This window comes from Felis catus, chromosome B3 (assembly GCF_018350175.1).
Source record: "Felis catus isolate Fca126 chromosome B3, F.catus_Fca126_mat1.0, whole genome shotgun sequence".
Classification (NCBI taxonomy): Eukaryota; Metazoa; Chordata; class Mammalia; order Carnivora; family Felidae; genus Felis; species Felis catus.
Window position 1 is genome coordinate 9,789,938 of NC_058373.1, and position 13,357 is coordinate 9,803,294.

The 13,357-nt window shown below is 46.6% G+C and overlaps 1 protein-coding gene across 13 annotated transcripts in view; it reads right to left on the reverse strand.

The window, feature by feature from the left end:
• Positions 1-13,357, reverse strand: part of AKAP13 (A-kinase anchoring protein 13) — a 334,406-nt gene that overhangs the window by 107,885 nt on the left and 213,164 nt on the right. The window contains exon 1 of one of the 13 annotated variants that reach the window (XM_045058854.1): positions 10,615-11,458. The exons of the other annotated variants lie outside the window; for them this stretch is intronic. Coding sequence (XP_044914789.1) covers positions 10,615-10,695 — 81 coding nt within the window. The 5' untranslated portion in view covers positions 10,696-11,458. Of the gene's footprint in view, positions 1-10,614; positions 11,459-13,357 lie in introns of those variants that run through there. 13 annotated transcript variants of the gene reach the window in all.

The following is a 13,357-nucleotide window of genomic DNA, read 5'->3' on the forward strand; positions in this document are numbered from 1 at the left end:
AGAAGTAGTGTCTCATGGGAGTATTTGTTTTTTAAATGGAAAATGTATTTTAATCTGTTGGTTACTTTCTAGGAACGGAAGACAGTCTGAAGATGGAATGCTCTTCACCCTCAGGTTTGTCTCCCTCCTTATTTAAAGCAAAAAAAAAAAAAAAAAAAGTATTTAAATACCTTCTATGTATCAAATTCTACGCGAAGCCTTAAAAGCAGAAGTAGTAAAGAGCGTGTCCTGAAAGGACTGTCTCTGTGAGAGACAGACATGAAAATGTTCACTTCCTAAGCTCCTCGCACACAGCAGGTATTAAATGTGTGCTGTCACTAGCAGGAATGAGAGCCCAAGTGAGCGGACCACTGGAAGGAGGAGCCGTATTTCACGTGCTGCATGCATTTCTGACTAGGTCACAAATGACACAAGCAGAGACGTGGGGCCAGAGCAACGATGTTCTGCCATTCTTCCGCTCCACACAAGGCGTTGCACAACACAGAGTGGGGAAGTCAGAGACTGCCACACCCTGGTAGAAGCAGAAGAATTCAGGGAGCCTAGTTTCACAGGAGTTAAGGAAGCAGAGGGCAGAAAACAGAAGGTGGGTCCGTGGTGCCAACGACTGCAGAGAAGTCAAAACAGATTAAAAAAAAAAAAAAAAAAAGTTACTGGACTGGGTACCTGTGCGGTTTCTCGTGACTCTGCAAAGAGCAGGTTTTCACAGGACAGGTGAGATCAGAATGAAAGCTGTGAAACATGTGTTTATCTCTCTAGATTCAGGGCACTTTACAGTTTATAAAATAACCGTCAGCTAGACATGACCTTTCTCCTGCCGCACAACGAGGCACGATGCCATTTGGGAGAGGAGGCCACACACTCGGTGAGGCTAGATTTGGGGAGAGTATCTTTGCGTGTGGGCTGCACTGTTACTGGTGACTGCACCTGCTCCAGAGACCAAGCTTCTTGAGAACAGAAACACACCTTTAATCCCTGGGGAGGGAAGTGCCAAGAAGCAAGGGCATGGTTCGTGGGGATGCTTAATGAATAATCTTTGAGTTCATTATCCTCAATGATTTTACAGAGAACAGCGAGGAGGGCCTTCAGGATTCTCACTCCGCCTGCCTTTACCAGATCCGTAAACAAACACAAGTGAGGCCAAAGGAGGTGAAGTGACTCCACCCAGTGAGTTCAGTATTTAGAAGCCGGGAGGGCGTTCTCCCTACTTCCATCCAGCTCTTTCCCCGAGTCCATGGGTACCGCTTGTTACTTTTTTCTTTGCCTTGGAACTCAACAACTGTTTAAACAGTTTTAATAACAATACTAAACTGGAAAAGATCTGGCCAAGTGCATTTCAGATCCCTGGAGAAGATTAGCTGGAAAACAGTCACTGTTTATTTTAGGCAAATATATTTAGAAAATAAAAGTATTACCAAAAAGAAACAACGCATGGGACAGTGGGTGCCAAGTGTTTGAAATTCAGGATGCTGTAATTGAGAGAAATGTTCTCTGTGTCGGGGGGGGGGGGGAGGGAGGGGGAGGACTCTGCATAGGCCTAGGCTCCTGTGTCCGTCACTGACTGTTAATAGGGGCTCTGCCTAGGCGCCTGTGTCCATCACTGACCGTTAATGGGGGCTCTGCCTAGGCCTAGGCGCCTGTGGCCGTCACTGACAGTTAATGAAGAGCATTAACTGGTGGTGCTGATAAGATGCACCACCTCCATGGACACAGGACACTTAGGAGAATCTGGCTATGATGCAGTTTCAGCCAGTTCCCTCTTCTGAATTCAGATTCATTTATAAACATTTAAAAGTAAAATCTATATTGAAAAATAGTAAGGTTTCAAGTGAATCAAGACTTTTTCACCAGGGCAGGATGGGGAATTCTAGCATAAAAAGGCTTCCTCGAGCTCTCTTGCTGTCAGCTACACGCGGATCCATCCCTGGTCAACATGTTGGGGACCCCCCCCACCCCATTAGGCAAGAAACAGTGTTCAGGCACAGCTTAGGCAGACGGGTAGGACATGATCCTGTCTACATTTTGCATAGGACAGGACATCTCACGGTTGAAAAGTATGAGAAACTCTTTTTAAACAAAAATGCCATGGGTCACATTTGCATCCATGTCCCAGGATGGCAGATAGGAGTACCTCCACCAACTGTGGACCACAGGTCAGGAAACACGGTTTAGTTAATGAAATACCATAGGGACACAAGTCCCAGAAACCCACAGAGGTTAAGGAGGAAGCCCCTAGAATAACAAAAGATAATTTCTGGTTCGGATATGTGAGAAACACTTAACAGAGGTGGTGGTATATGAGGTGGGCCTTCTAAGGCGAGCACAGTATGCTCAGGAGAGAGAGAGGAGGAGAGGCAGGGAGTTCCAGCCATGTGGAAAAAACAGATGAGCCAAGCAGTCAGGACACTTCAGAGCTGGAGTTCATTGCCTTCTACGGCACAGACTCCTTCCGAACCTGAGGGAAGCCGTGAACCCTCACCAGAAACATGCACGTGTGTGTCCAGTCATTGGTTCTGGAGAATATCCTCGGAACCCAGCATGCAGACCTTTTCCTGAGACATGTCTGAGAAGCACAGAAAGCCCAAAGGTTCCCGGAGGTATAAACTGAGGAAAGGTGAACAGGAGACAGGGCCATAGTGAACCAGGCTTTGTTCTCGAGCAAGGGCGGACCCTCCCCCCAACGACATCAGCAGGGGAGGCAGAGCGGTACCGTGCCAGGAACATAGCTCTCAAAGAACGTGGAGAAAATGGGGTGGTAGGCGGAGCCTGTGGCCTGGCCTAGCGGCAGTGTGCACCCGGACTGGGAAGATGCCCTCTGGAGACAGAAGCAGAGGAGCGAAAAGCTGGCATGGAGGGCAGAATCCACAGAAATAAGACAGAGGGCCCCAAACCCACCATTTAACCAGCGGGAAATCCAGCGGGCAGGAAGATGCTGCTGCCTGTTCTATTTGGCTGTGCTGAGTCTGAGGTGCTCAGACGCCTTTCAAATAGTTGAAGAAGTTTAGGGATCTCGAGAGAAAGGCTGGATGCTGGCTTCATTTGCCACTGAGGTAACAGGTGAGAAGACGTGCACGAGAGCCAAGGCCCAACACACAGAGAGGAGACACTCCGAAGGCAGCGTTCCTTCGTGTGGGACGACACTCTTACAAACATCACCAGCACAAAAGTGAGTGTGCACCAGGGAAATGCACGTAAGTCAAAACCATGATGAGACGCTACGTCGCTCCCGTTAGGATGGCTATTATCACCTCCTCGCCCCCAAGGAGCCACTGAGAAAATAACAAGTGTGGACGTGGGTGCAGGGAAACTGGAACCCTGGGCGCTGCTGGTGGGAATGTCAAACGCAGCAGTCACTGTGCAACAGTGTGGTGGTTCTTCCAAAACTTCAACAGAGAATTGCTATACAATCCAGCAATTCCACCTCTGGGTATATGCTGAAAAGAATCGAAAGCAGGGACGCAGACAGATATTTGTACGCCTGTGTCCGCAGCCGCATTACTCACGACAGACAAAAGGTGGAAACAACGAATGTCCATCCGCAGATGAACGCACACATGTGACCTACACACGTCATGGAACACCACCACCCAGCCTTCAAAAGCAAGGGAACCCCGACACGCTACAGCATGGATGAACCCTGAAGACAGTACGCTCAGTGAGATAAACCAGTCAGAAAAGGACAAACACTGTGATTCCATGTCTATGAAGTAACCAGGGTCGTTGAACTCACAGACAAAAAAAGAGAATGGCGGTTTCCAGGGGCTGGCAGGGAGGGAGAAACATGGAATTATTGGTGAATGGGTAGAGAGTTTGTTTGCAAAGACGAGAAAGTTCTGGAGATGGCTGGTGGGAACGGGTGCACAACAACGTGACAGGCCACCAAACTGCGCACCTAAACGTGGCAGATTTTATGTTACGTGTAGCCTCCCAATGATAAAACAAGGTGACTGTGCAGCCAGCAACGGAGAAAAGTGGTCAAAGGGGCCCACATAGTGAGGGGAAGAGCTGGAACTCTGGGCCACATACTACCAATCATGGTCAATGCCACTAACCAGAGGGCAAACTCCATGCGCACCGAGTGTGGAAAGAATGCCAAAACATGTCTCAGCATTTTCCACCACATTGTATTCAGTGACAGCAGCACCCAGCATACCGTCTTCTTGTGTGAAACACATGGCGTTTACTACAGAGATCAACCGCTTAGGAGATATAAACCAGATTACAAAACATCTCCTCCTCCTTCTGCTGGGTTTCAGAATCTGATGTCACAGATAAATCTGCCCTAGTCTCGGTTCTGTTCTTCAACAACTCTGTCTCTTTCCCACTTACACCAACAGCCAACTTAAAGGCCACACCACGTGGCTACATTTGAAACATTTTCAGAGTGCTTCCTACAGGCCTTCAGATGGACCTTCAGATACATCCCCAAGCCCTGACTACAAACACGGTAACACACCTGTTCTCCTGTTAGTCTCTTTTCCAAGAGGTGACCTCTAAGATGGAGATTTTCACATAAACAGATACGTTGGTTCTCTGTACTATTAACACTCTTCTTAGCCAGCTTGGAGACTAGGCTTGGCGAGATTCTGATTGTTAGAAGAATTAGGAGACAGAAAAGGAAGAAACAACAGTGTTGAGACTACTAATAATTTGAGTTTTAAGAGAAAAACAAAGATGATTATGAGTCCCTCTCTCCAGATTTTGCCCTATGGCATCTTTGAGCTCGTATGAGCAAAATACAGGATTGGCAACTGCCCGAATGGGTAGGAGAGGGGAGTTCAAGATCATTCAGAAATTGTGTTTGGCTGGAAATAAGGGAAACAGAAACTCTACCATTAAATATTCATGTTTTTGGAGGAATTAGTTACCAAAAAGCCACTTTCTGGCTCTGACTCCATTTATGATTCTTTAGCTAAAGAACAAACTTAGGCCTTTGTCCATAGCACCTCCATAATACGTAGGATCATGGACGCTATGGGTGTTCAACATCCAAAGTTCTGGTGAGCTACTGTGCATATGGAGCACGGGAAAATGAAGTTCAGAAGGAATGTCAGACCCATCTGGGTAAGTTTTTGTTCCTGCCACGAAGCCTGGGACTCCTTGTGATTATCTAAACTGCACCCACGTTGTGTTCCCATCAGTCTGAAAATAGAGCTGTACATATTTCCAGCAGACAGGGAACTGCCTTTTGTTTCTGGCAGTGTTTCTCCTACTGTTTATATCTGAACATCCTAATAACGCAGCTTATGGTTACACCCAGCCTTCCCAGCCACTGCTCCTATTGACTTCCTTTTCAACTGTCTCAGGAGACCCAGCCAGAGAGACGAGGCTGAACAAAAGGAAGAAAAACCCACCATCCGGACATGGAAGCCAACGCTTGAGTCAAAATCTTTCCAGGAATTAGACTGCAACGGAGCAGATAGACGTAGTTGTCCTCAGTCCTCAGCCTCCCCACATCTTCGCTGAGGCGGCCGTGGAAGTGTCTTAGAGAAAACAAACTTCCAAAGGATGTGTATTTCTCTGGAAAATGGCACTAGAGTTAAAGTCCAAGTACTCCTTCTGAGCTTTACCTAACGAGCTCATGTGGCCTGCCCAAACATCACAGGGATGGGGGGGTGTCCTCCTCCACAAATATTTTCACTCAGTGCACACAAACCACGGTTGCAAATCTTTTAAGCGTTCACCTGACGCTCTTAATTACTAGCTACAAAGTCTGCTCTCAAAAAAGCATCAATAACATGAAGAGTCCTGTTATTATTAAGTAGACAATATCTTCCCAGGTACCCAAAGTTATAAAAATTGGTAAAACAGAAACAGCTCTTAGACTAAAATCAGTTCTTATTAGCAGTCATTCCAGGAGTCTGACGCTCTTCTCTTTGGTATGATAGTTTTGCGTAAGTTTCAGATATGTAGTGTCCTCTTGTGTTAACACTGGTCTTAGGAATGCCCACCATGAATTAACTACAGAACTACGTTAGGTGAAAATTTCTATCTTTCACCAACTTGTGAGTTCCATACGAGCTTTCTGAAGGATGCTGACAAAAATGGGCACGTTGCTACCAGAGGGTTTCTGCCAACAATAAAATTCTTCCATATCCCATTCTGAGCATGTGATTCATGGTTACCAACCACTTATCATAAGAGCCAGAAGATACACACATCGAGAGGAAGTAGTCAAGGGAATATCAAATGGCGAGGAAGAGCAATGTGTATGTGTGTACTGGGCTGGGGGGCGGAGGTGAAAGTGACTAAGGAACACTATTAACTTACGCACCTTACTATTTAGCAGAGAATTCAGAAAGGAGGTAAGATTCCAGGGATGTTGGAGGCTGATGGTGGGAAGCAAGAGCTGACCTGAGGACAAAGACCAATGTATGCAGCTTTAGGGAAATCTTAAGGGAAGGCCTTGATACAGAAGAGCTACGATGAAACCAACTATATAAAACTGAAGAAGCCAACAGACAGAGTGCAGGGTAAGACAAAGCATGGGGACCTCACCCAGGATGAGAATTTGGAAGCTAACCTAGCGACTTACTACGATGCCAGCAGGAGGGGCTGGAGTTGTAACTGTGCAATTTCACAGCAGCAGGCTCACAAGCTACGTTTTGTATTTACGGTCATACCTCCATGTTCTTATGTCAACCTTTCAGTACATTAACCAAAGCTTACGTTGTGGGATGCGTAGGAATCCTTACTTACAAATCTTAGAAGATGGATTCATTCAATGAACAAACTTATTGAGCATCTAAAAAAAATTTTTTTAATGTTTATTTATTTTTGAAGGCGAGAGAGACCGAGTGTGAGTGGGGGAGGGGCTGAGAGAGAGGGAGACACAGAATCCAAAGCAGGTTCCAGGCTCTGAGCTGTCAGCACAGAGCCTGACACGGGGCTCAAATCCACGAACCGTGAGATCATGACCTGGGCTGAAGTTGGACTTATTGAGCATTTAATACGAATTAGCAACACTGTTCTGAGCACTTAGATATAGTGAGCAGATGAAAAAACTGCAAATGCATTTGTATAAAAGAGCAAATTTCTATAGATAAAAGTGGAGTGAGAACATATGCATGATCACTTGAGAACTGAAGTGGCATATACACCCAAATATAATAATTTTTTTAAAAACACCGATTAAAAATACTGAAGCTCAGGGAGCCTGGGTGGCTCAGTCGGTTGAGCATCTGACTTCAGCTCAGGTCATGATCTCAGGGTTCGTGGGTTCGAGCCCTGCATCTGGCTTATGCTGACAGCTCAGAGCCTGGAGTCTGCTTTGGATTGATTCTGTGTCTCCCTCTCTCTCTCTCTTTCTCTGTCCCTTCCTTGTTCGTGCTCTGTCTCTGTCTCTCAAAAATGAATAAACACTAAAAAAAAAAAAAAAACACTGAAGCTCAAAATATAATTGGAGAATACTTCTAAATGACAAAAAAAAAAAAAAAAAAAAAGAATTGTGGAAAAAATCTGCTACAGATTGTGCAACAGAATTAATTAATAGAGGGTCATGACACTGCCCTCAGTGCTAGGAAGGCATTCCTGCTCTGGGAAAGAAACAATTGAGATAGCTTCTAGGACAATATCTAAGATAGAAAAAAATACATCCATATTTATAAATGAAAACTGATTCACGTATTTGTGTAACAAAAGGAACTGGCTGACTGGAGGAGGAGGTCTCGGATAGCAAGAAAAAGCATCAGCCTTGACGATCAGATCTGGGATTGCATCTCATCACCTATCACACATGCACTGTGAGACCTTCAGCGAACTATGGACCATCCCCACCTGCTTTTCCATATGCAAAATCAGACAAACACGAGGAATGTAAACACTAAATGCCTGGATCTCCTCCTATCCATCCACCTCTTCCCAGTGCAGACCACAAAACCAAGTTACCATGCCTGGGCTGCCATAATGGCAGCCTAACTTATTCCCACACTGACAGAGGGATCTCTTCAAAACATAGTCTGAGAAGTGACCTATCCAAACAAAGCCAACTCCTCCTCCTCATGGCTGTCAAGGCCCTGCTTTCCTAAGGTCCCACTTATGACTCTTCTGATACCTCTCTTCTGCTTGTTCAGGGCTCCCCACGCACTGGCCCTGCCAATTCTTTCCTGAAGGCCTCAGGGCCTTTGCATCTACTGTTCATTCTTTCTGGGAACACCTTCCCTTTGCATAGCCAGTATCTTTCTATCCTCTGGAGATCAGTTTTTTAAAGTTAGAAAAAAAAATTTTAATGTTTATTTTTGAGAGAGAGAGAGAGTGTGAGCTGGGGGGGGGGGGGGGGCGGGCAGGGAGAGAGGGAGACACAGAATCCGAAGCAGGCTCCAGGCTCTGAGCTATCAGCACAGAGTCCGATGTGGGGCTCGAACTCACAAATAGCGAGATCATGACCCGAGCCGAAGTCGGATGCTTAACTGACTAAGGCACCGAGGCGCCCCTGGAGATCAGTTTTTTAAATGTCAGCACCTCAGAAACATCTTCTATCGAAAATAGGCCTTCATAGTCTGCTGCTTATTCCTGTCAAATCACTTATAATTTGTACTTTTTTCTCTATGTATCGCCTGTCTTGAAGCAATATGAGGATTTTAAAGAACTGTGTGGCCCTTGGACTTAGGGCTGCTGCTGGCACCGAACAGGTCATTAACAGCTCTCAACGATGTCACCTTTGTCTGTTTCCAAAGCAAAGAGATTAACACACAACTTAGCCATCTTATTTTAAACACACTAGTTTTAGGACTCCTAGTGTTTACCTATTTGTAATAAATGCCTATTTTCTGAGAAGTGATGTCTTCTCCACTAAAACTCTTTCATTATATAGTTGGCAGCATGGTAAGGAAAAAAAAAACAACAAATGCAAACAAGATTCATCTAAAAAAACTAATTATGTCCTTTATTATCTGTGGCCTTGTGAAAAAAAAATCACATCTTTGTCAGGCAAGTACTTCATATTCCTCACCGTGGCTCGAGAGAACTCTTAAGCTCTTCACCTGAATGGTGGGGGGGGGGGAGACAGTGGCTGTCTGAGCAGTTAAGTCTCACGTGAAATAATGTACGTGGAAATGTTTTGTTACAGCATCTCTGAGGCCAACAAACTTTCATGCCCAGCCAGAGCATACAGTACTACACATTTTAGCCTTATTTTAAATGCACGATATTCTCTGTGGTGCCTACACTGAGATTTTCTAGGCTCCCTCCCTCTTTCCCTACTTTCTTTTCCCCCCAGACAGGTAAAGTCAAGAGTCAAGCATACAAAGGTCCTAAAAACTGGGCTCTCGTAAATATATGAGGACAAAAATCTTAAACCACCACGGTGCTTTCATAGAGGTAATCACAGTTCGGAGAAACTAAAATTAACAGTATCTTGGAACCAGTTCAAAATGCCAACTTACCAACAGTGCTCAGTCTAGGCCGAGCAGGTCAGACAGCTACCTGACAGCAATTAGGAAGGACGGCGACACCACTCTACCACAAGTCACAACTCCTACCTGGCCCCTTGTCCAGCCATGGTACCCATGGGCTTCCGGGTCTAGCCTTCTAAACCTTCTAGCTTTCTCCTCGGCCTCAATGGACCAGTGGAAAAATATTACGAAGTCTCAAGTCATAAACTGAATTGATAAATCGGTAACATAGTTCCCAAATGTCCTTGACCAGGGAAGTAACACCATGCCTGTGCTCCGCTAGCTTATAGGGCCACAAGTTCAGGTACTGAGGCTCTTCTGGCATCTGTGAAGCAGTTTGGCTAGCTTCCAATTTCCCCTGCCTTTGCCAGAAAACTGCTAAACTTCCAAAAAGTGCTCCTTGAGTCGTCCGACATTCCCAGACTCCCATCTTATGGCTGGAGGAGTCCTTACTAATTTTAGAGGCAAGGATGGCTTCTGTGAGCAATTAGCTCTGCAGAGTCTCCACCCCCATCCTGCTCTGACACCCAACATCACTGACACCGAGAAAACAAATACAGCTATCAAGAAAGTCAGTATAAAAAAAAAAAAAAAAAAAAAAAAGCAGTCAAACCAAGCCAGAAGCACTACTCTGCAACTGCAATAAATAGGCTGGAGACCCTTGCAAAGGAAATAAATGTCTATCTTGCCCCTAAAGAGCTGCGAGAGACAGTAGACTAACAGTTAAGAGAGACTCAGAGAGCGAGAAAGAGAGAGACAGAGAGAGACAGAGAGAGAGAGAGAGAGATACACACACTAAGAAGCAGAAAAGGAGACCAACAGAGAGTGATATCAGACAGATGGGGCTGGAGCAGGGGAAGGTGAGGAGATGGGGATCACAGGGACAGAGACGGACACAGAGATATCTCAGGGAAGAGCAGCTCTGAAGGTGAATTTCTTCCTCTCTGGTTTTCAAGAATACGAGGTTCTGCTCAGCTTAAGAATGCATTTTAAAGCAAGCAAAATGACATTTCCAAAGTAAGTGGTTCAATGATGATTCTTAAGCCCCTCCCAGTATCTGTCTCTTAAGAACCTTAAAATCAGCAGCCTCACCCCTCCACCCCCTACTTTCCCCACAACCTTCTCAGCCTTTCTCCCAGTACAGGGAGGCTAGGGACTCAGCTACTGGGTTCACAGAGATGAAGGGGCCTGAGAGCTCTGGAACGTCTGCAGTGTGGCCCCTTACCTTCAGCAGCACCACGTCCACAGTCCTGTCCACCTTGGAGATGTCACACAGGCTGTAGCGCCTCTTGTGCCGTTCATACATTTTTGTCCAAATGCAGAGGAGAGGAAACAAAATGTAGCAGACGTACCCACTGCTAACCTGGGGGACCAGCGCACTCCCCCAAGTCCAGAGTTCCAGATTTCTCACGCTGAGCTGGAGATCTGTGCCTTCCAGACTCCCCTCTCTACAAAACCCTCAAAGGGTCAAAAAATGATTAAAAAGAAACCAAGCAGAATCCAATTTCTTGAACTGACGGAGAACTTTCTGGCAACTTCAGAGAGCGGGGATGATAAATTTATAATTCATAATATAAACAACAGCCTCCTGATGCCGTGCTTTAGGCAGCTCTTGAGTGAAAGACAAGCACACACCGTTCCCATCACTGGCGATCACTCCAGCAGGAAAATGAAGGATGAACCGGCTATGCATAATGGCTGACACAAGTGGGGGAAAAACCCAAAGCAGGCAATAAAAATCCAGTATGTACTTTATCAGGAAAAGAGAAAGAGAGGAAAAGGTAAGACAACTCTACTTCAAAGGGATGCCATGAAAACATTCTCATTCTCTCGTTAACTTCTGTTAAGGGGGAAAAAAAAAAAAAGACAAGGAAAATCAATTTTTCCTTTATAGGGGAAAAAACAAAAACAAAAGTAGACGCTTGGAGATTCTGTTCAGAGTCGAGTCTTTAGTCAGCCTGTTGCTCACCGGGCAGTAGGGCTTGGTTCTGATTTCAGCTGAGAATATCCACTGACAGCAGAGGAGAAGGAGAAGAGAAAGACCACTCCTCCTCTACTCCCTCCTCCCTTCTTGGGCGCTGGCCCTCCCCTACCCCAGCCCCCCTCTTTCCCTCACCCTCGGAACGTCACTACTTGCCCTTTCGGCTCCACAACCAGCAGCCTTGGAGGTTTGAAAACCTAATTGCAGTGGTGGGAACATGATTCATCCACAGACGAAGAAGAGAAAAACAAGGCTTCCTTTTCCAACCCACTTCCTGCTGCTCCTGCTCCCCCCTCCTCCCCTCCTCCTCCCCACACCGTCCCCTATGAAAACGGCTCTGTCAGGCATCGCACGGTGCACCTCGAACGCTCTGATGTCCGAGCCGGAACACGATGAAGGGGGGAGGCGGCCGTCCCAAACATCACGAGCGAGTACAACACACTCCTCTATTCCACGAACGACAGCAAATTCAAACCGCCCAAGGCGCGCGCCGCAGCTCCCTGCCAGATGCAAACCAGTGATTTCATGTGAGAAAAATGTCAGCCGAGGATCTCGGGCTGTGCCTCTGGGATCCAAAGTGGCTACAAAAGTGGCTGACGGGGTTTTAAAAAGCAAGAGTTCAGTCTTTTGCTTTTTTGCAGGGGGGATGCGGGTGGGGAGAACGTGAGAGATGGAAGGGGCCTTAAAGAGAATTAAGGAGAGAAGGAAGGAGCAGAGTGAACAGGTACCCGTGCCAATACTTTCTCTCTGCATGAGGCTGTCACTTCATCTGCCTGTTTTCTTACTGAGCCACCCCCCCCCCCCACCAGCAACAACCGGGGTTGGGGGGACAGGCCTACACCAGAACTCGTCCTGACTTCAGACACTCTCTCATTTGGTTGGTGAATGATCCGGGAGGGAAAAAAGAAGGAAGTGAAAGAAGCAAAAAGGGGGAAAGGAGTGGGGAAAGGCAAGAATAAGAAAATCTCCTTGCAAGAGCGTTAGGCTGCCACCCTTTTCCTCCAAGGGCCAGGGAAGTCGTGGCCAGACCTGGAGAGTGTGAGTGAGAGGGTGCAGATACCACAAGAGAAAGGAAGAAAAGAGATTTAGTGCTTCAGTTTCTGTCAGTATTGCAACCGGAGTTGGTGACAAGGTTTTTCAGGAGTTACAAAGGGGGTGTAGAAGGTCTGATGAGTCACCACTTCCTCGGGCCAGGCGGTCTCGTTGCTAACCAGCCCAAAGGAGGGAAATGCAGCAAACTTCACGAGAAAGCCAGTGTTTTCCTCGCCTAGGACTGCACTGCAGTCCAGCTGTGACCGACCAGAGCCCAGGTCCCCACCCCTCACGGGGTCACCCAAGGCACGCAGGTGGACGGCCGCCTCTTCCCCACAGGCCCCCAGTGAGCCCGGAGTTCTGCGATGCTACCAACAAGACCAGTGAAACAGATGTTGCTTTTCATTAGAGTGGGATGGAGAACAGTAGAAACAGGATCAGCAGAGACAGCTTAAGAAGTTCCAACTAAAGTTCCTGCTCAGACTCACCCAAAGGGCTTTCTTTACAAATACTCGGAGACTCTGGTGCAGAGCACATATCGGAAGACCCTTCGGGCTGCCACGTGTGGGAAAGCTGCTAGTGGGAACTTTCATCAAGCTGTAACTCTGAACTCCCCCTCCTCCCCGTCTGAACACAGGGCCGCTCCCCTCTGTCCTCAACGTGGTTTATTCCTCCTGCCACTCCCTTCTGTTTTAATTAGAATCGAATGTTTCCTGCTTCCAAGGTTCCCAGGCATCTCTCAAGGGATCAGAGAGGCTTTAATCACCATACAGCCTCCTGAGTCCCAACGTCGTCTAACTACTGACTGAAACGGAGATAATCTCTATTGCCTTAACGGACATTTTGTGCCTTCCAGTGAGGCAAACAAACAGCAAGGTCTCTGCCCTCTACAAGTGTATATAATTAGAGAGAAACCGGTTTCAAAATAACGTAGCTGTCTGAAATGTTGTGGGAC